Source organism: Callorhinchus milii, unplaced genomic scaffold (genome assembly GCF_018977255.1).
Source record: "Callorhinchus milii isolate IMCB2004 unplaced genomic scaffold, IMCB_Cmil_1.0 Scaffold3, whole genome shotgun sequence".
NCBI lineage: Eukaryota > Metazoa > Chordata > Chondrichthyes > Chimaeriformes > Callorhinchidae > Callorhinchus > Callorhinchus milii.
The window spans coordinates 65,394,816-65,417,827 of NW_024704744.1; the positions used below are offsets into that span (position 1 = coordinate 65,394,816).

At 42.2% G+C, this 23,012-nt stretch overlaps 1 protein-coding gene across 3 annotated transcripts; it reads left to right on the top strand.

Moving 5' to 3' along the window:
* Nucleotides 1-8,250: 8,250 nt before the first annotated feature.
* LOC103175573 (uncharacterized protein C6orf118) lies at nt 8,251-21,455 on the top strand. Of its 3 annotated transcripts, XM_042333378.1 has the most exons (10): nt 8,251-8,337; nt 9,650-10,358; nt 11,060-11,182; nt 12,508-12,567; nt 13,966-14,090; nt 14,567-14,625; nt 16,069-16,256; nt 17,540-17,593; nt 18,788-18,849; nt 20,661-21,455. In XM_042333378.1, exons 2-10 carry the CDS (start codon nt 9,669-9,671, stop codon nt 20,755-20,757), a joined length of 1,458 nt encoding a protein of 485 aa, XP_042189312.1. In that variant the 5' UTR covers nt 8,251-8,337; nt 9,650-9,668; the 3' UTR covers nt 20,758-21,455. The 3 variants fall into 3 exon arrangements, with proteins under 3 accessions (XP_042189312.1, XP_007886908.1, XP_042189313.1); XM_007888717.2 differs by lacking the exon at nt 8,251-8,337 and having other exon boundaries at nt 9,231-10,358; XM_042333379.1 differs by lacking the exons at nt 8,251-8,337; nt 12,508-12,567 and having other exon boundaries at nt 9,231-10,358.
* Nucleotides 21,456-23,012: the final 1,557 nt, after the last annotated feature.

Here is a 23,012-nt window from a genome sequence, read left to right on the forward strand (position 1 = left end):
TATTATTAAATGTGGCATGGAAGCCTGATAAACTCTTAAGCACAATGAGGGGTTTTTGTATGTTTCAGACCCCTGGCTGACCAAACAAAATTGCTAATAAAGCCTGAAACATTATTTGGTTAAAAATGTTACGTGATGTTCAATTTTAGTTGATCAGTAACCTGGGATTAAAGTACAATTCCATTAGAATGTATTAAGCTGTAGTATCAGTTTTTTCCTAAACACCGACACTTTTATGTATATAATTTTGAAGTTCTGTCCAGACTGTCCTATAATTATGGCATGAGTAGCATAACTGAATATAAATGTATGCACCCAACGTCTTTATGGGACCTTTGTCTTTATGGGACCTTAATAGTTGTAATGGAGAATAACCGACTGCATTTAGCGCCTTTCGCACTGGGAGGACATCCCAAGGCATTGGATAATCAAGGGTTTGCACCCGAGCTGGGAGTTGGAGTTAAGTTGAGGAGGGAGATGGGGGGATGATCGAAGGCATGATCAAAGAGGAAGGTTTTGAAATGGGGCCTTGAAGGAAACAGGGATGGAGATGAGGCGAAGGGACTCCGGGATGGGGGCAGAAAGGATGAAGACCCAATTGCTGGTGGTGAAGTGGGGGTGGCATGCAGCAGGCCCATGCCTGCTGACCGGAAGGAGAGGGCAGGTTGGTAAGATTTTAGTCCGCAGACGTAGGGAGGACCAAAACCGTGAAGGACTTTAAAAGTGAGTAAAGGCTTTTTTTAAAAAAAACTGCTCTATTGGTGGCTTTTGTTACATTTTGTAGGACAAGTGAGCTTCAGGCAATATCCCTTGATCCTCCTCATTTAACTTGATTTCCCAACAGTACACCCAAAAACACTCTTAATTTTAATCTCAGTAAAGTTCTGAACCCAACTTTTATCCCCATGATTTGAAGTTGGAGAAATTATTTCAACATATTGAGTCAGTTTACTGCTTTAAAACATCACATAAGAATTATAACCCATAATAGTCAAAAATAACTGAAGGAGTTAACTACTTGCATTTATATAACCTAAATGAAGATCTAGTAGCTAAGCTTCCCTTTGTGACATTTCTTAAAGTTTGCCGGTGTCCTGGTTACACACATACATCATCTGTCTTTAATTTTTTTAATGTATTTTTAATAATTCTTGCAATTGATATGACGTCTAAAACATTTCTAATTGCCTGCTTGATTGAATTTCATGTTTTAATTTTTTTGCATATGATTCTGTTGAAATGTAGGTCTACGGGAAGACTTTTTATAAAAAATCGAGGGGGGAAAAAAAGCCCCGGCCTTGTAGCATTCATTGAAGTTTATTTGGCAATATTTTAACTGCTCAGGACCCTTGGGATTTCTTGTATTATATTTTTATTGAAAAATTTGCTTTTTGATCATTTGAGTTTTGCTTTAAAGGAGTCACTGTTTTGCATTGATTGCTCATCTGTATTTTGTGTCAGCTCCATTCAGCAGCAGCCTTTTACATACATCTAATCCATGGAGCTGTGTAATCCACTGTGTGTTAAGGCTTTTGGGGTTTTGGCAAGCAGGAGGCCTCTTCACCCAAGTCGCCCAGATCGAGCTGACTTGCTCCCCATGTGGAGAGTAGTGATTGTGACTACTTGAGCAATCTTAGTGTGAGGAGCAGTAAATGCTTTGACCACCAGGCTGCCTGGTTCTGTCTCATTCACTTGTGAATTTTTAGCATTTCTAATCTTTGTCTTTTCTATTTGATTAATTGAATATAATAGATGGTAATTGAACATTGGACAATCACAAGCGTTTATAATAATACTCCTTGCGTTTGATGTAGCCCTATCATGTCGTCAAGACATCCCGCCAAAGTGCTTCACAGGATATACTGTAAAGTGGATTAACTGCATACTTTGTGGGTGAAATGTGGCAGCCAGTTATGCACAGCAATGCTCCATAAACAGTAAAAAAATCAATTTTATACGGGGAGGGGGGATTGTTGGCCAGCATACCGGGAGAAACTCCCTTCTCTTTTTGAATAGTGCCATGGATTTTTAACATCCACCTGAACCTCGGTTTAACGTCTCATCTGAAGGACGGATTTAATTAACTGAGTTTAATTAACTCAGTGGCATGACTGGTCTATTTAGTTATTGGCCCTCTCCTCTTTAATATCTACATGCTCCCCCTTGGTGACATCATCCGTAGACATGGGGTCAACTTCCACATGGATGAGACCCAACTCCATCTTTCTGCCTCTACCCTCAACTCCAGGACCACTGCTGTCCTGACAGACTGCCTGTCGGACATCAAGTCCTGGATGAGGGCAAATTTCCTACAGTTGAATGAACAGACTGAGGCCCTCCCGATTGGCTCACACCAGCACCTCAGGCAGCTCTGGCTCTGGCAGCATCAACCTCCATGGTTGCACACTTCAACTCACCAAACCAGTCAGGAACCTCGGTGTCTTGCTTGACCCTCAACTGTCTTCTTCCCCACATCCAAGCCATGACCCTCACCTCCGTAACATCGCCCGACTCTGCCACTACCTCACCTCTCAGGCCGCTGAAACTCACCTCCAGGCTCGACTATGCAAACGCCCTGCTTGTCGGCCTTCCCAATTCCTCCCTCCACAGGTTGCAGGTAATCCAGAACTCTGCAGCCCGTGTCCTCTCCCGCACCAAACTCCGTGACCCCATCTCCCGCACTCTTGCCCGACTCCATTGGCTCCCTATCCTTCAGAGGATCCAGTTCAAGATCCTGGTCCTCACTTACAAAGCCCTCCATGGCCTCGCCCCACCCTACCTCTGTGACCTCCTAAACCCCCTACCAACCCGCCTGTTTCCTCCGCTCAGCCGGCTCTGGCCTGCTCCACGTCCCCCGACCCTCCCGCCCCACCATTGGTTTGAGAGCCTTCAGCCACTCTGCCTCCAATCTCTGGAATTCCATCCCCCAGTAACTCCACCTCACCCCCTCCTTAGTCTCCTTCAAGTCCCGCCTCAAACCTCTCCTCTTCAACCATGCCATCGGCCACCCCCCTTCCCCTCTCCCCCCCCCCCCCCCCCCCCACCCGGCCTCAGCTCGGGTCTGAAATGCTGTACACTGTCCAGCGCCTTGGGACGTCCTCCCGATGTGAAAGGCCCCATACAAGTGTCATTTTATTGTTGTAGTGGTGTAGGGAGAGAGCAGGTTGGAGAGATGGGGGTGCCATCACATGAAGGGAAATAAATACAAGAGTGAGGATCTTGAAATCGATCCGGTCTGACAGGGAGCTAATGGATTTTGTCAAGGACTGGGGTAATGGAATTCCACCCCCCAGTAACTCCGCCTCACCCCCTCCTTAGCCTCCTTCAAGTCCCACTGTCGAACCCAGGATGTAGTCGCTACAGCTAGGATTAAACGAACACTCACAAACAGAGTTAGCTCAGAAATATAGTTTATTTAACACTTGCAGCAAGGAGAGGGAAAGCGAGAGGCAATACAATAGCACGTCTCTCAGAAGAGTCAGTACTCTCCCTCTACCAATGGGGCAGTCCCATCAGTTTATATACATGATTTGCGATCACCTCATTACTCAAAACAATTCTTCCTGTTGATTGATGAGCAATATTCAGTCATCACAAGTTTAATTATACATTTGCAGACAGGACAAGGACACTGGTTCTGCTCTAATTTATCTACAATGTTGCTTAAAAAACAACTTTAATCTTATCAAAGTCTAGACACTCTGTATTTTTCGTATTTTACTCTTTTTACATTCCCACACCACCTCAAGACCCTCCTCTTCAACCATGCTATCGGCTACCCCCCTTCCCCTCCCTTCTACACCTTTGAGCCCAGCTGAGGTCTGAAATGCTGTACTCTGTCCAGCGCCTTGGGAGATCCTCCCGACATGAAAGGCGCTATACAAATGTAATCTTGTTGTTGTTATCTTATGTTGCATCCTTGCCTTTTATAGACTTTGGGTTGATTTGGTGTATAACCCTGCAAGTTACAATTCTGAAGGTTTTCATTGTGTTAACGTGGACCTACAATTAAGACAATAATAATGATCCTTGCATTTGATTTAGCATCTTATCACGTTTTCGAGACATCTCAGGCATTTCACAGAATATACTGTAAAGTGAATTGACTATATTTTCTGGGCAATTGCGCACAGCAGTGTCCCACAAACAATTGTGAATTGAATTGACCAATTTATTATTTCTTTTTCAAGGAATTATTACCCCTGGAAAAGCAATCCGCCAATCAACTACAACAACTTGCATTCATGTAGTGCCCTCCACCCGGGCAGCGTCTCAGAGTGCTTGAACTAACAACCGGGTTCCTACTTGCTGCTAGATAAACAGGCATGTGGAGTAAGGAAACTTACCCGACGTTTTGCCCTGCCGGGCATTGAAGCCAGAGTCTCTCGCTTGCGAGACGAGTGCTGTAGCCATTGAGCTGCAGGACACCACAATCTGCCTTTGTTTCCTGTCACCAGGATATGACGAGGGATCTAGAATGGGGAAAGAAAATTGGGGGAGTGACCCAACTTATAAGAAGTTAAAAAACTGGATATTGCATGTTTCACAATGATATAAAGATGTTTAGATAATTGCTAAAGGATGTTTTTAGTGTGATATTCTCTTGCCAAATAGAATCATGAAAAACGTTGAGAGCAAGCTTGTTTGCAATTCCATTGCTGTTATTTGGTCCAATGTTTGTCCGTTGAGGTAAGCACAATGTTGACATCTATCATCTATTGCACATTGACGTCCGCATTGAAGAGGAACTCATGCTTTGGCTTTTGGGAATCCAGAAAATGCCCACTCTTGAATAAAACACTAAAAAGTTGTATTACACAGCTGATTTATAGCACAGTTGGTGTCAAGTTTCAGGAAAAAACACACACCCTTGGGAATCTTATTACAAGGGATTTATTCCTTATGCAAAATCAAGGTGCTGGATGGCTGAACACAAATAGGTTCTGCACATATGTTGACTGCATCATGATTGGCTGACAGGTCAGAGATTTCTTTATCTAAATAATGGTAGCAAACCACAAAAACGCAAACCTTCCTGGCATTCAGGCACATCTCCCAAACGTTTCTAACATTAATCAGATTGTGGAAACTGCAAAAAATAGAATGTTTTAAAATGTTATTGCACTTGTACCTGACAAAAAATAAATGATTCAATGCCTTATTTCAATGTCTGTCATTGCAAAACTGCAGTTAATCACAGGCACCCATCAGATATCCTTAGGCTTTTACACAAATTGATGTGCATTTACAGTGAACCTTGTGAGGCACCTTGTGATGTTCTCCCGATGTGGAAGGTGCTGCATCAAATCCAAGGATTATTGTCAATGGGCTGGTGTGCCTCTGCAAACGTAGAAACAGGAGTAGAAACAGGAGTTGCTTGACCTGTTCTGCCACTTTATAAGATCATGGCTTTATAAGATCATGGCTGATCTGTGCCTCATGTCCAGCCCTTGCCCCATATCCCTTAATACCCTGACCTAACAAATATTTATCAATCTCCGACTTGAAAATGTGAGACACCATCACCTGGCAACCTCTACCCTGATTGGGATGGCTTTCGCATATTCTGCAAAGCAATAGGACCTCAGATCACCACTCCAAAGAGGGTTATCTTAAAATTATACAAGGATGGTGGATTAAAATTAAACAAACCCACAAGAGCACACTTAATTCTGTTTTTATTTGAACAAATGTTTACACAACACCTTTCAAGTCAGGAGGACATCTTGAGGTCATTAATACAATACAAAATTACATTTGTAAAGCGCCTTTCATGTCGGGAGAACAACAACTTAGATTTATATAGAATGTCCCAAGGTGGCTGGACAGTCAGAGGTTGGGGCCCAGGCGGGGTGTGGGTTGGGATCAGGGAAGGTGGAGGGCAGAAAGGGTGGCTGAAGGTACGGTCAAAGAGGAGGGTCTTGAGGCATACCTTGACGGAGGCAAGGGAGGGAGTGCCAAAGGGTTAGGGCAGAGAGGCCGAAGGTCCAACCGCCGGGCAGGGAACATGGAGCAGGCTGGAGCCTGCTGAGCAGAGGGAGTGGACAAGTTGATAAGGGGTTAGCAGGTCGGAGATGTAGGAGGGGACAAGGCCATGGCAGGCCTTGAAGTTGAGGACGAGAATTTTGAACTCGATCCTCTGAGGGATGGGGAGCCCGGCGAGGATGGGGGTGATGGGGTCACGGAGCCTGGTGTGGGTGAGGACACAAGAGTCCTGGATGATCTGCAGCTTGTGGAGGGAAGAGTTGGGAGGGCTGATAAGGAGGGCATTTGCATAGTCGAGCCTGGTTGTAATGAAGGCTTGTATGAGGGTTTCGGCGGCCTGAGGGGTGGGCCAGTGGCGGAATCGGGCAATGTTGCAGTAGTGGAACATGGATGTGGGGGAGAAAGGACAGTTGATGGTCGAACAAGACGCTGGGGTTCCTGACTGGCTTGGTGAGGTGGAGTGTGCATCCTTGCATGCTGATGCTGCAAGTGTCTGAGGTTCAGAGGCCGATTAACACTGGCTTGCAGGGTTAACTGATAACCGACGAGAAGAATCCGTACCCCAATGACTGGTCCGCCCTACTTCCTGTTGATGAGCTAGGCTGGCTGGTCTAGTTATCAGCACTGGCCTATCCATCCTTCCCTCCACACCTTCGAACCTGTCTCCCCCTCCTCTCTCACCACTGCTATAACCCATATGAAACCAACCACCTGCTCCCTTGACCAGGGCTCCCTGTCTGCTCATCCTCCTTGACCTCTCTGTTGCCTTCGATACCATTGACCACTCTATCCTCCTCCACCATCTCTCCTCTCACTTTAACCTTCATGGTTCTTCAGTGGCTCTCACATCGTCTCCATTTCATCTTCACAAATGGCTTCTCTACCCCCTACACCGTCTTATGTGCCATTACTCGGGGTTGTCCTTGGTCCCCTCCTCTTCAATATCTATATGCTCCCTCTTGGTGACATCACCCACAAACATGGAGTCAACTTCCACCCTTGACTCCAGACCACTGCTGTCCTGACAGAATATCTTATCAGACATCGAGTCCTGGATGAGAGCTAACTTTCTACAGTTGAACATCAACAAGACTGATGCCCTCGTGATTGGCTCCTGGCAGCGCCTCCACACCTCAGGCACTGACAGCATTACCATCCATGGTTGCACACTCCACCTCACTGAGCCAGTCCGGAACCTTGGCATCTTGTTTGACCCTCCTACACCACATCTGTGCCATGACCCGCTCTCCCCCACCTCCATAACAACACCACCGAGATCCTCTTATATGCATTCATAACACCCAGGCTCAACTACACAAACTCCCTGCTTATTGGCCTCCCCAACTTCTCCCTCCATAGGTTGCAGATCATCCAGAACTCTGCAGCCCGTGTACCCCCACACCAGGCTCGATGAACGTATCACCCCCATCCTCACCCGACTCCACTGGCTTCCAACCACGCAGAGGATACAGTTCAAGGTACTGGTCCTCACTTTCAAAGCCCTGGATGGCTTTGCTCCCCCATACCTGTGCGACCTCCTAACCCCCTACCATCCTGTCCGCTCCCTCCGCTCGGCGGGCTCCGGCCTGCTTCACATCCCTCCCACCATTTCCTGATGGGCCTTCAGCCACTCTGCCCCCACCCATGCCTCCTTCAAGATCTCCTTTTCGACCGTGCCTTTGGTCACCCTCCTTCCCCCCCCCCGCCCGCCCTCCACCCATCCCGATCCCAACCCTCAGCTCAGGTCCCAAACACGCATTGTGCAGCTCCTCGGGACGTCCTCCCGACGTGAAAGGCGGTTTACAAATGTAATTTTGCTGTTGTTGAATCGAGCGTTTTGTTTGTGAGCGGAATGTGAACTGAGAGCCCCGACTGTGCCTTTCCCCCTCAGTCCCGGCGGGGTCTCCCCCCACACCCCTCAGTCCCGGCGGGGTCTCCCCCCACACCCCTCAGTCCCGGCGGGGTCTCCCCCTCACCCCTCAGTCCCGGCGGGGTCTCCCCCTCACCCCTCAGTCCCGGCGGGGTCTCCCCCCACACCCCTCAGTCCCGGCGGGGTCTCCCCCCTCAGTCCCGGCGGGGTCTCCCCCCTCACCCCTCAGTCCCGGCGGGGTCTCCCCCCTCAGTCCTGGCAGGGTCTCCCCCCTCAGTCCCGGCGGGGTCTCCCCCTCACACCCCTCCGCCGCCGCTCACTGTCTCTTTCAAACCTCCCGCCACACACACACACACACTGCAGCTCACCCCGCGGTGACGTAACGCTGAGCGGAAGTGATGGTGAGGTTCCGGTGTGGGCTGTTGCCTGGTAACCGGGAGACACAGGAAAACCCGGACTGCGGTACAGCGGGAAGTCAGTGTGTGAGTGTTTACAGCAGGTTCTGTGTCTGTGTACAAGCTGTGTGTGTGTGCAGGCTGTGTGTGTGTGTACAAGCTGTGTGTGTGTGTGTACAAGCTGTGTGTGTGTGTGTACAAGCTGTGTGTGTGTGTGTACAAGCTGTGTGTGTGTACAAGCTGTGTGTGTGTGTGTACAAGCTGTGTGTGTGTGTACAGGCTGTGTGTGTGTGTGTATACAAGCTGTGTGTGTGTGTACAGGCTGTGTGTGTGTGTGTACAAGCTGTGTGTGTGTACAAGCTGTGTGTGTGTGTACAAGCTGTGTGTGTGTGTACAGGCTGTGTGTGTGTGTGTACAAGCTGTGTGTGTGTGTGTACAGGCTGTGTGTGTGTGTACAGGCTGTGTGTGTGTGTACAAGCTGTGTGTGTGTGCAGGCTGTGTGTGTGTGTGCAGGCTGTGTGTGTGTGTGTATACACAGGCTGTGTGTGTGTGTGTGTACAGGCTGTGTGTGTGTGTACAAGCTGTGTGTGTGTGCAGGCTGTGTGTGTGTGTGCAGGCTGTGTGTGTGTGTGTACAGGCTGTGTGTGTGTGTGTACAGGCTGTGTGTGTGTGTTACAGGCTGTGTGTGTGTGTACAGGCTGTGTGTGTGTGTGTACAGGCTGTGTGTGTGCAGGCTGTGTGTGTGCAGGCTGTGTGTGTGCAGGCTGTGTGTGTGTTTACAGGCTGTGTGTGTGTGTGTGTTTACAGGCTGTGTGTGTGTGTACAGGCTGTGGTGTGTCTGTGTGTACAGGCTGTGGTGTGTGTGTGTGTGTGTGTGTGTTTACAGGCTGTGTGTGTGTGTACAGGCTGTGTGTGTTTACAGGCTGTGTGTGTGTGTACAGGCTGTGGTGTGTGTGTGTGTGTTTACAGGCTGTGTGTGTGTGTGTTCACAGGCTGTGTGTGTGTGTTTACAGGCAGTGTAAAGAAAATGCCCATAACACACAGGCTGCACCAGGCTCTGGACAGTGAGTGAGGGACTGCTCCTAGTCCTGCCTGGTTCAAGCTGCTTGAATAATTATTAGTATCACAAGACTTTGCTCTCTTATTTTTCTTTGACTGTTCAAAAAAATTTCACCCCACTCCCCCCAAAAAATCCCAGAGTGTCAACACTGGGCCAGTTAAGTCGCTGATAAAAGAGATTGCTATTTACTATCTAATAATAAAATTATTTTAGGAAGGCCAAAGAGGTGGTACTTTCTGAGATAAATGAACACGTACCTTTAGAACAAGTAACATTTCTGACTGTCAGTTTCTGCCATAGAATAAGGTTGTGCAGTATTTTGTTTCTACATTTTTCCAGGCTTTGCTTCATTGAAAATATGAAATCGTTAAACGATGCACATAAAGACTACTTAGACCCGAAGAAAAAAACACTCCGAGAGGTTCTGAATGGTTTTGAGAAGGATCAAATGGTTGATATTTTGACCCTCACATCTGGGTATTTGAACCACAATAATCTCTGCAAAGTACCAGTGCACCATGCAAATCAATCATGGGAATGTGCAAAAAAGTGCAATCCCTTTGTAAAAAGAAGAATCTGCTTACCTCCCCAACCCCAAGTAAATGAAATAAAAGTAAAGGCAATGGAAGATGCCTTAGTAAACTTCACTCTGGTGACCAGTACAGTGTCAATGTTTCCTGCAACTAAATCTCCTTGTCTCAACCACTTAGATCTTAAAAGCTGTGTTGCTTCTCCTTTAACACCTTATGGCTCACAAACCTCCGACACTCAGACCCGTTCGCGAAGCTCTTTCCTCAGTGAAGAACTAAAGTTAGCTGAACTAATGCTGTTAAAATCTCGATCGTTGCGATGTGGCACGTATCACTCAGAGCATGATAGAGGCCAGTACCAATTTGTTAAGTCCTACGTGGCTGGGGTGACCAAAAAGGACCAATTCAATAAATTTGTGGCATTTGAGAAAACAATTCTACGGAAGCAGGATATCCTCGATAAGAACGTAATCTCTGGACACAAAGCAGTGGAGCAACATGAATGGAAGCTATCACAGGTAAGAGCTGTACATCATTTTCTACGTGTGTCGAGGTGACTAAAATTGTGAAAATCAATGTTTTTTTAATTAAAAGATCCTGCTAAATGAAAAACAAATGAGTTAATGGACCCATGGCTGTGATAAATAGTTGTGCTTAATACGTCAAAAAATTGCTGAAAGTGAATGTTTAGATTTAGACAATATTGAGCCTGCAGTTCAATGGCATCTCATTGGTTTCTGAAATACCAGATAAGAGAATGCATCTTCTAAAAAGTACAGAATCACCACACTGCTTCCACTGTTGTAAAAAGTGAAGTTTTCATCTTTGTAACCATGAGATTTCAAACGTTTTTTGTAACTCATAGAACTGGGAGTGAGACTGATAAATATTCCTATTCCATAGGGCAGACGTGCTACAAGGTACCTCCCTTGCTGGGTTGTAGCTCAGTGCGTCTGTGCTACCAATTTCCTAAATTGCATGTTTACGTGTTTCTAGCCAGATAACAGAAGATTACAAAATTAAACAAGAAAACGTTTAGTTTATGGAGGCTGGAAGGAGCTCTTTAATGATTATAAATGTGTGTTAATTCCTTATGTCTATGTACCTATCAGTGAAAGTTGTTACTTATGCATATTTACCACCTTAACTGAATTCTGATATAGTATAATTCGTATCGTTGAATCTTTCACGAGTGATTAAACTTATATTAAAAATTTAGGAACTCATGAAAATAGGTGATATTAAAGGACCAAACTTCATTCGCCTGCGAATCTTCAGTGATGTGTTTGAAGACATCTGCAGAGACTCACCATCATTTTGCATAATCTTGAGGGAAATCAAGGTAATTTCCAATGCTTACCCACTCAATGCTTTATAAGATCCGCTAGCTAATCCCCATCCCCATTAGGTTTGCTCCCTGTTCCCCAGTGCACCAACCAGGATGCTTGTTTTGACTTTCAGTTGTCCCCAAGCTCTTGCCCCCGCCTATCTTTGATTCCTCCAGCTCCATTCTTTGGGAGTATAAGAAAAGTTGCAGTTAAGCCACTACGTTTATATGAATTCATTGTTTTGCTTTTCTGTTGACATTAAAATGATCCTGGTGAGTGAATGAATTACTAAAAGATATGACTTTAAAATTAGTGCAATACTAGTTGGGACTGAGGCAAAGATGATTTTCTTGCAGAGAGTAATACGATTTTGGAATGTGCTGCCCCAGAAAAGCCATACATATTAAAGGATGTAATGTGAAGGCATGGGAGTGAGAATAGGGGAGATAGTAATGTGGTGGAGCGTGGTCGTTGGGTCAAATGGCCTTCTCTCAGTCATAAATTCTTATGTAGAGTAGAAATGCCGTTCATCCACATGTCCACCCAGTTCTTAGAAATCGAAGTTGGACACCGAGCCTGTTGGTTAATGAGAAAGCAACAGAGAGAGAAAGAGAAAAAGGCTGGCAGTCTGGTATTATAGTGACAGTATAATTCCTGATGAACAGTTGACACTAGCCATTTTGCATCATGTCCAATTGTTTGCACTGTTTGCTTATCTGCAGTGGAACCTGTCAGTCTACTGTAATACTATGTATTAAAATAATTGGATTATTATTGGTGTATACAGCTTATTACACAAGTACATTTCTAAATTACTCCAGAGAAATTCTATTAAAAAATCCATTTATACCCAAGGAAATCTGTGTTCAAACCAGATACATTCACATGTGTCTCTGATATAGTTAATATCTAAACGCTGGGACATTTTATCAATAGAATTATCTATTTTTTCAGTACGTTTTCAGTATATATCTGTGATTTAAATGTTTACACACACTTTGTCACTGTACCAAAAATCAAGCTGCCCACACAAAAGTGTGAAGGTAGCAGATTAAAGGCTGTGTGTAATAGATTTATATTTATTATAACTAGATTATAACTAACCTTGAGAATTCCCTGTCTCAATCACTTCGCTTTACCCCCTCTTTATCTACCTTTAGATCCCATCTTAAGACTTGCTTCTTCGACTGATCCCTCCCTCCCTCCCTTGCTCAACGTCCAACCCTAACACTGGGTAGTGCTCTGAGATGCTATTCTGCATGAAGGGTGCTGTAAAAATGCTGATTGTAGTTGTCATATTACTATGTTGTTTTTTTCCCACTTTAACTTTATTATTTAGGCTGAATATGATGGGTACCTCGCGTCAATTTTGGAGTCACAGCCATCGGATCAATGCAAGGTATTTTAGTTTAAATTGCATTCAGTCAAATGAGTCCAGATGTAGGAAATATTTGAAAAAAACAGATATAACTGCAAATGGTTATATTTCACAAAAAGGTTGTGATCTCTGGAGCTCTGTGAGAAGAAGAATATGATGCTTCTTTTCCAGACAATTTTTATACATGTAAAACAGATGCAACAAAACAAAAACAACTTGCACTTATATAGCGCCCTCCAGGCAGGGCAGCATCTCAGAGGGCTTAACAATGGCGGAGCCTGACTCTAAGCCGGGTGTGGGAGGGGGGAGGTGGCCATTAGCACGGTGAAAGAGGAAGGTTTTCAGACGGGACTTGAAAAAGGGAAGAGGGGGGCCAAGGTGGAGGTATTGAGGGAGAGTGTTCCAGAGTTCGGGGGCGTAGTGCATGAAAGCGAGACCTCTGATGGTGGGGTGGAGGGTGCAAGGGACGACCACGAGGCTGGTGCCAGTTGAGTGGAAGCGCCGGGTGGTGGATTGGAGAGTGAGGAGCTTGGAGGGATAGGGAAGTGCCAGGAAGTGAATGGATTTGAACAAGATTGTGAATATCTTGAAGTTGAAACAGTGACCACCCAGATGTAATTATGAACCACAGCTGCATAGGCTATAGTAAAGCAACCAAAAGGCATAACAACTGCAAAAAAATCAACAGAACAATACAATGAAAACATATAAAAATGCAATTTTTAAAGAAATCTGCCCATCTCTATTTTCTCCTGATGCCTTTAAATTTATCTATCTCCTCTCTCTTATTCTGACATATATTTGACTTATTTTTAATTGACTTAAATTACTTTAACTGACTTAAATTACTTCTAACAAATGAATTTAATATTTTTAATCACCGGAGTGAGCCACTTCTGATTGTATAAATGCATTTCCCTTGACTCAATGTTAAATAGTGGGGCTCAACATCAAATGTGAGATATACTGAAAACTCAAATTTTTCAATATCTTATTGAAATGACTTAAACAGATTATTAAATACAAGACAGTTATAACCCTGGGAAAAGTAGGGCTAATTTAGCCTTGCCATGCAACCCTGGCTTAGACCAACGTACTCAGCATGGACCTGGGTTTGAACCAGAGAGCTCCTCGATCTGTAAGCTGCAGCCCTGTTCTGTCCACGATACATTTGAGGCTGCTCCAACCTATCTTTCTCATTGACAGTGTGAAATGACTTCTACACTGTACCACTGTGGACAGGCGCAGGCAATCATTTTTGATGCAGGTACTCACTAGCCTCAGCCCTTTCCCACCAATACAATTACCTTTGATATGTGATATAGAAACATCATTTCACTGTGGGTTATTCTCATAGTAATAAAGAGGTTACGTAAACATAGCCTATTTTTATTTTCTTCCAACTTCCAATCCAAACAGAACTTTCTAGCTCAGTTTCAAGGTATGGACAGCAGAACAGTGAGGACCCATCATGTGGAGGAGGCTCAACAAGAAGTTTCAAGGCTTGAGCAGAAGGCAAAAATTGCTCTGGGATGGAATGATCAGTGAGTGCACCTCATTTCTTGAAACACCCTTAACTTTAAATAAATTGTTCAATCAAATTCATTTTGCTCTAATCAACCTCACAACATTACTCTACCCTGGTGTTAAAACAGTTTAGTTTGTTTGGAAATTAGTGCACTTATAAACACAATTGGGGGCTTTTCCAATGGCCCAGTGTGTGAAAGGCTTTGAATGTTATAGCACTATATGATACAGACCATAAAAAATAATATAATGCTTGCATTTGATATAGTAACCTGTCTGACCATAACAATACACTGTACATTAACATGAGGAATGATATAGTGGAAAATGGATGTAATCCTAAGAGGTATGATGTTTAATATGTTTAATATAATTTTTGGAAATTAGCCTCAATAAACCAACTGGATCAGAATAAGGGTCAAAAAGTTGGTGTTTTCACACTTTTTACATAAAAAGTGACAGCTCTAATGATTGCTTTTCTTAAAAAAAATAGACGGAGAACTGAACTGGAGAATCAACTTGAAGAAGCCAAGAACTTGGTTGCCCAGAAAGGCAAGTCAAGCTTTGCTTCAGAGTTAAAGCTTTAAGTGATAGGCATATGTTTTGGCAGCTAACTAGAACTACCAGAATGCTTTAATTTAATAATAATAATCCCTTGCAATTTGAGATAATGCCTTATCATGTCATCAAGATGTCTCAAAGCACTTCACAGGATACACTGTAAGGTGGATTCACTGTATATTTTGTGGGTGAAATTTGATAAATTCTTCATTTGAAAACAGCCACTAACTAGCTCCTTTCAGGAACTCCTAAAATCTCTCCAACTCCCTCCCTCACTCCCTCCCTCTCTCATTGCTTTCAAACCGTGCCCAAAGACCTAATTTGAATGTACTTTTACCTACCTCACCCTGTATTTTTTTCTCTTTCCCTCCTCTCCCCCCACTTCCCCATCTCCCATCCAGCTCAGGCTTCTACTCTATCTCTGTATAGCACTTGAAATATTCTCCTATATAAAGGCGACTACATAAATGCAATTTGTTGTTGTGTCTGTCACTGTTGAAATTGGCAACTGTAATGTGACCCATTCAACAACAACAACAACTTGGATGTATATTGTGCCCTCCATGCCGGACGGCATCTCAGAGCACTTTACAGTAACGGATTCCGCGACCGAGCCAGGGGGAGGGGTGGGAAGGTGACCAAAGGCGTGGTCGAAAAGAAAGGTCTTCAGCAGAGACCTGAAAATGGGAAGGGAGGGAGCGAGACGAAGGGAGTGAGGAAGGGAATTCCAGAGCCTCGGGGCATGGTGGCTGAAGGCATGGCCGCCAAGGGTGGAGTGGAGGACTCGGGGGACAAGGAGGAGGCCAGATCCGGAGGAACGAAGGCAACAGGTACTGTTTTGAGGAGAGAGGAGGTCAGAGAGGGGCAGAGGAGTGCAGGGACTTGAATACGAGGGTGAGGATCTTGAAATCGATCCTCTCTGGGATAGGGAGCCAGTGCAGTCTGGCAAAGACTGGGGTTATCGGGGAGCAGAGTTATTCAGTGGCCCAATGACTTATGTTGATAACATTTTCATTGATTATGTCCATTATAACATTATAAATATTCAGTGGGTTTAAAGAGGAAACCTCACCAATCATGTGTAAGAATATATATATATATATATATATATATAGCCAGGACACATGCTGTCACCTGTTGAATGGTGACTCCACCAATGCGACGTGAAATGCTTCAGCACTCTTCAGCACCAGTTGCTGAGCACTCTCTGAAACTAGTTGGTATGCAAGAGATCAATGTGTCCAGCTTTCTATATTAAAATAAAGCTGTGCATGGTGGAAATCAGAAATAGAAGTAGGACATTTTGGAAATCCACATCAAGTCAATAAGATTTGAAAGAGAAAAGAGGTTAATGTTTTCCTATCACAAATTATTGGAGAAACCACTAATTATTCCAATGTGCAAAATAACCGATATAATGCTGTTTTTACCCAGAAACCTTAAGTAAGCCAGTTACAGAGCCTCAAGTAGCAAAAGTGCTGACTGTTCAAGAACAGGTGATGTTACTGAGGAGTAAAATTATCAGAACTTTGAAACAGATTGACTCACTGGAGGATAATCTGAGCACCATGATCCCAATTCAATTATCTAAAGCTACGAAGACCTCTTTGAAAACAACTAAGGTATTTACAACAATACATTACATTTATGTAACACCTTTCATGTCAGGAGGACATCCCAAGGTCCTGGCTTTTATAACTAGCTTTACAGTTATAGAAGCAAGTACCTTCCTTCTTCTTAAGCTCAGAATCAATAAAACTTACTAAATATTTTGCAGTTATCACCTGTGAAAATTAAGGCATTTGTTTTATTGATTAGTTAATATTCAACATCTCTATCTCCAGTTTACCATCTAATTCGATCACCCTACATCTCCTCTGCTGTAAAATGGTATGTCCCATGGACAGTGTCAGTCCTTTAGTAACTTGCCCAAATACCCATTGGTGCCTGGGCAGTGAGTGTTGGGTATTCATTTATTCTGTAGTGGCTTATTCACAGCCAAGATATCCTTTTCAATGCCCAGTTCCAATAGAAGTCACAAGATGGTGATGAGGAGCAGGAGTCTTTGTGTCATGGCTGTCTTTGGGACCTTGCTGGTGCAAAATAAAAATAATCTTTGCATTTCTGCCATGTTTCCCTATAAGAACAATTGCTTGTTAAACGCTTTGAAATGTCTTGATGTTATCCAGTGCTAACATACGTGGAAACCCATCACCATGGTTCAGTGTATCCAAACCAAACGGCGAGATCCATGCATCCCACCTCTATATGGAACTTCCAGAGATATTTATTAGAATGCACACACTCGCCCTAGTGGGATGCATCCTGCCTACCTAATTCTGGAGAGTATTAGGCTCAGGGTGGCAAGAGCCAAGGCTTGGGGACCTCAGAGTGTGCATTGGGATACTGCTGGAGTCAAACCAGCTAAAACCGGATAGCTTGCCACTGAGAGCAGTTTCCTGCTGTTTGTTCCCGTTAGGACTTTGGCTTGCAGGGTTCCTTCCGCCAGTGACTGGACTGTATTCCAAGTCCTGCCAATGAGCCATACTGGCTGTGCTCTCCTCAGCAATGCCCTGAAATACTGTGGGCCAGGCTGATTGGCTCAATTCCTGTAGACCTTTGGTAAGCATGTCACCTTAGAGCCAGTTTAGCTTCAAGGGGACCCTACTTACCTTCCTCCCATGGAGGATAGACAATAGTTGGTCATTTGACATCCAATAAAAACTACATCATTCAAGCATAATACATAATTTAATTAAAATTGAGACTTGAAGTTTAAAACTGTGTTGATGCAGAATTAATTCATTCACAAGCGTTTGTAACCAACTTAATTGTAACTGTAGGACAAAAATCTATTTTTTTGCTGAACCTAAAATGTGTAATACTGCTCTGAATTTTCCTACAGGTTGAAAATGTAAAACTGGAGAAATCAAACAAGTTTATTCAAGGAGCAACAAAGGTAAGTTTTTATTCACATTAATTTTAGGTTAACCCCCACCCACTCCCCTCCTGAATTTTCTAATATTACTTCCTGGCACCCACAATGTACTGTGAGCTCAGAGTAACCTTGGATCACAGTTAGTGCTGCGAAATGAAAAGGCAATAAAGGATTGAATGATGAACAAGGGTGACACATTCTATTTTTGGTATTCATCTTTAATGCAGCACCAAATATATTTGTAAAATGATCACTGGGTCGACTTGTTAATTTATTTCATTGATCAATTTTGATTGATTGCTAAATGCTGAATATGGCATCTGCTCCAGTACTCTGCTTCACATGTTGCGTCGCACACTCTGATTGCTTCTGTATCATTTTTTCAGTAACCAACGTAGGGGAGGGGTATTGAGGTTGATGGCTATTGCAAATTACTATATTGTAGACTTTGTTGCTAATTTCTCTCCTGATCGCTAGATTCTGTTATATCCCCCACAACCCTCCCCCCAAATAATATATACCAATAATACTACCCTCACCCGCCTCCCCTCTTGCAGAAAATGTTGTACTCTCTTGGTCTCTTGGCTTCACCTTACCAGTCACCAGCTTAAGGTCTCCAGTAAATAGGGTGTGTCCCTCCAGGGAAAGGATGCACATTCCATTACCAAAAACCTTCCATATAGGGGAACTCTTAGCAATTTGGACTGAAGATTCTTAAGCACGTGACACATAGGTTTTTATGTGTTTCAGACATCAGACCGTTTGTAGTCTTTTTGCACTCTGAGCTATGTCTCTGTGAAGATATTTTGTTTTTGCCCTCCTTAGTAAGACATATCTTCATTTTAACATTCCTCCCTCCTTTGTAGATTTTTTCCCATCCAGGACTCAAATTGCTAGGGAACTGGCTACTTTATTCTAGTTCCACATTCTGCCACTGGGCAGCACTATCAATACCCTGTTCTGCATTGGGTACCCATCAGAAAACACCAATATATATCAAATTTCATTGTACTGATTACATGAAAAGAATTCCTCCTTTTCTTTATTTTTGTATCCTGCATCTTTGATCCATTATAGGATGATTATACAGCTACAGTACTGTACTTGTATGGATTGTAATTTTTGTATTTAAAAAAAGCAAAGGTTACTTTAATTACTTAGTTTCAAGATGTGCAAAGAAAAAATGCCTTAAATTTCTCTGACTTCTGTTTGCAGAAGTTTGCAAATATAATCCATAGAGTACTTCATAAAAACGGAGTGGACATAAGGGAGCAAGAGTGAGTATGAAACTATCGTTATACAGTATTTGTTATATTTGCATATTGGAACCAGCTTACTTTATAGTTTTAGCACATGGCTATCTTCACTATTAGCACAAGATTCCAAGATTGGTTTGGATGAAGAAGGCCCTTTGACCCATCTGATCTCAATCTTCTTGAATGTCTACCATCCTAAAGTATAGTTCTGGTTTTACTTTTTAAAAGTAACTGTATGCAGTTATGTGTACTCTATGTGAAATCTTAACAGAGCCCTACACTACTTGAGTATAATGTCTGCTGATCTGAACTGAACTGATTTAGCAGTATGAATGGTGGTGCCTATTATTTGCAATATTTAGATCAATCTGATTTCTTGACAATTCTGAAATAGCATCTTAATGCATTGATTTCTAAAAGAAATTGAATTGACTAGTTAATTTGTTGGATCATTGGCCATTCTAATAGACAAGAAATTAGAACATTTTTCATATTCTTTCTTAATATAAATTATTTGATATTAAATATTCAGAACAGTACTATAAAATGAATAGAAGTATGTTTAAAGGGGTAAAACCATCAAAATATGAAAACGATTCATGAAGGTGAGGTTGATGAACATTACTTCTAGAATCATAGAATTATACAGCACAGTAGGAGTCCATTCAGCCCATTGTGGCTGTGCCGACTCTTTGAAAAGAGCTATCCAAATCAATCCCACCCTCTCGCTCTCTCCACATAGCCCTGCAAACTTGTCCTTCCCAAATAATGATCTACTTCTCTCTTAAAAGTTGTTATCCGCCTCACGCTGCTGGGCTCTCTGCTCAAGCGAGGCCCTCGGAAGTCTTCTCCTTTATATAGGACTCAAACAAAAGCACATAGTTTCGACTGGTCAGCAGATTTTTTAATCCTCAACATCTGGCCTATGATTAACTGCTAATCATAATCAATTCTAATGTCCATATATATCTTCCTGTTAAGAGTGGTATCCTGTAACACTTTTTTGAGAAACCTAGTTATGGAGACGAGACCCATTTTGAGGAATGGATTTGAGCTTGCATTTTATAACAACAAATTGCATTTTATAGCGCCTTTCACGTCGGGATGACGTCCCCAGGCACTGAAAACTTGCGCTAGGAGGGAGGGTTTGAATGCAAATAGACATTCATGGTACTCGGGGAATAACACCCAACATAAATTTAAATCAGTCATACTCGGGTTAATAGTGAGAGTCCACATTTCTGTCTGTGAGTTCTTTGTGCTGTAAATAAAATTATATAAAAAAACACAAGTTGTAAAAGGAAATAAACAATTATAATGTTCCTCTCTACCTACACTGTTTGAGGCACACTCCTCTGCAATTGATATGGAAAATATTACATTTGTAAGCTACTACAGTTGGATCAGAAATTAGGTTTAAATTAAGAGGTTCCTTAAGAATCAAAGTTGGGATGCTTGGACTTGCAATAGCAAACTGAAACTGTGAGCAATTGGCTGCCGTGGTTCGCCCACAAAACATACACTTACAAATTCACTTACCGTATATTCCATGAAACTCTTTGAGACATTTCATAGATATAAGACGTACTATATAAAAATGCAAGGATTATATTATTATCTATTAATAAAGCTTGTTTATTTTTAAAAAGGCTATGAATTTATGGATATAATAATAATATTTTTGCATTTGATATAGCACCTTATCACATCTTCGAGATGCCTTAAAGCACTTCACAGAATATACTGTAAAGTGAATTGACTATATATTTTGCAGGTGGATAAAATATATTTTTTTAAAAGGAAACTAATCCATGTATCACTCTGTATTGTAGGAACTTGTGGAGCAGTATCAAAACAATGGATCTTGTTGAAAGCCAAACTGACACTGATCTCAAGTCACCCAACCTATGTCCGAATGACAATTTCTAACCTTGGGTTTTGCTGACATTGCTACTGGTCTGAATGTAGATGCTATATATAACCTATGATTAAAAAAAAGTGATGGGAGAAAAGAGTGGGGGGGNTGGAAGTATAAGTTTTATATATATAATTCATGTTTTCATGTTTTTTACACATTGTGAAAGATTTAAAATTTTTGATTTTAACTTTCTTATTTCTGTCCTTTAACAATAATTTAGTGATGTGATAACTATACTAATAACAGAATTTAGGAACTTGGGCGGAATGGAAAACGCCATAAAAACAATATGTTTGTTTGTATGTAAAGGAGATGATCTTGAATCTGTACAAGAGATTGTGCAAATTTTGACATTGTATATGTAGTCATCAACTTTATATTTGAAAATACACTGGAGTAATAAGAAAATATTTGTGTACTTTCAGGAGCACAGCAATGGGAAGAGAATATTTAGCCATTTGAACCTGTTTTATCAGTCTGTTAGATCATGGCAGATCTTTTATCCAAATTGCCTGCTTTTTCTCAATAGGACTTTAAATATCCTTACTTCCCGAGTATCTCTCCTTTTAAACATCCCAATTGGTTTTGCTTCTCTTCTGGGGCAGAGCATTCTATGTTCCATTTCTACTTTCAGAATTTTTCAAGAACACAGAAGCTGTAAGAGAAATTGATTATATAAATTAAGTTTGTTTTCCAACTTGATGCTGTAATGGGAGGGCAGTAGGGTGGGTGTTCTGGAGGAATGCGATCAATTGAGCTGAAGGGCTTTCTTTCTTCATGCAAACTGATCTTGTGATTCTTGCCTTATCCTAATTCCCAATGAATAACTCAGTGTGTGTTAAATACTGTATTTGACTATGGATTATTTGTCATTGTTGATGTTTCCAGTATATAAGAAAGAGAATAGCAAAGTTGAGTGATAGGAGAATTAAGCCTTTAATTGTTTTTCTCATTCCACTGATGCAATGTTTCCAATAAAAGAAGCAAGCTGAATTAAAATTGGATATTTGGGAAGCATCATGCAACAGGGCCATCTAATGGCTTGAACATTTGTTACAGGTTGCTTTTTGTTTTCCAAACTGAGCCTAACTAATCTATTATCAAAAGTGATTTAATTCATCATATAATCTGTGAATGGAGAGAAAAAGATTCCTGCATCAGCATTACAGTCAGGATCCAATGTCAATCTTCAATGACTTTCTGGTCATTGATGCTGCATTCGGATAAAGGCACTGAAGGGTCATAAAACTCATAAATCTATTCAGATGATCAATCATTGCATATTATCTTGTTGCCGTCATCATCAATGATGGGCGGATTTCCAAAGCATAAATGTTATGGTTTCTGAGATTGATTCAGCAATTTCTCCAGGAATTATTTCCTTTAATTTCCTTTTTTTTATTCATTCATATTTCATACTTTTCCTTTGACATTTTCTTTCTCTTTTCAAGTGTTAAATTGCTGAAACTTTTTTTTAATGTAGAACTAAAATGTCTTTGTCTTCATTACATTAATCAAATAGAGGTGAAATTCCTGCATTTCAAAAACATATATACAATTGAAATGTGGTTTACTTTGTCAAAAATTATCTGTCATAGAATCATAGAATTATGCAGCACAGAAGGAGGCCATTCGGCTCATCTGTGTCTGTGCCGGCTCTTTGAAAAGAGCTTTCCAATTCAATTCCACTCCCCACTCTCTCCCCATAGCACTGCAAAGATATCCTCACCAAATGATTATCTATTTCTCTCTTGAAAGTTGTTATCGAATTGGCTTCCACCACCCTTTCAGGCATTGCATTCCAGATTCGAACAACTCGCTGTGTGAAAAAAATTCTCCTCACCTCCCCTCTGTTTCGTTTAACAACTATTTTAAATTTGTGTCCTCAGGTTACCGATCCACCCGCCAGTGGAAATAATTTCTCCTTATTCACCTTATTGAATCCCCTCATAATTTTGAAAATTTCTATTAAGTTTCCTTTTAACCTTCTGTGCTCCAAGGAGAATAATCCTAGCTTCTGTAGCCACTCCTGATAACTGAAGTCCTTCATTCCTGGTACCATCCTGGTAAATCTCTTTTGCACCCTCTCCAATGCATTGACATCCTTCCTAAAGTGTGGGGCCCGGAACTGAACACAGTACTCTAGCTGAGACTTAGCCAGTGTTTTATAAAGGTTCATCATAACTTCCTGAATTTTGTATTCTGTGCCCTTATTTATAAAGCCTAGTATCCCGTATGATTTTTTAACAGCTTTATCCACCTGTCC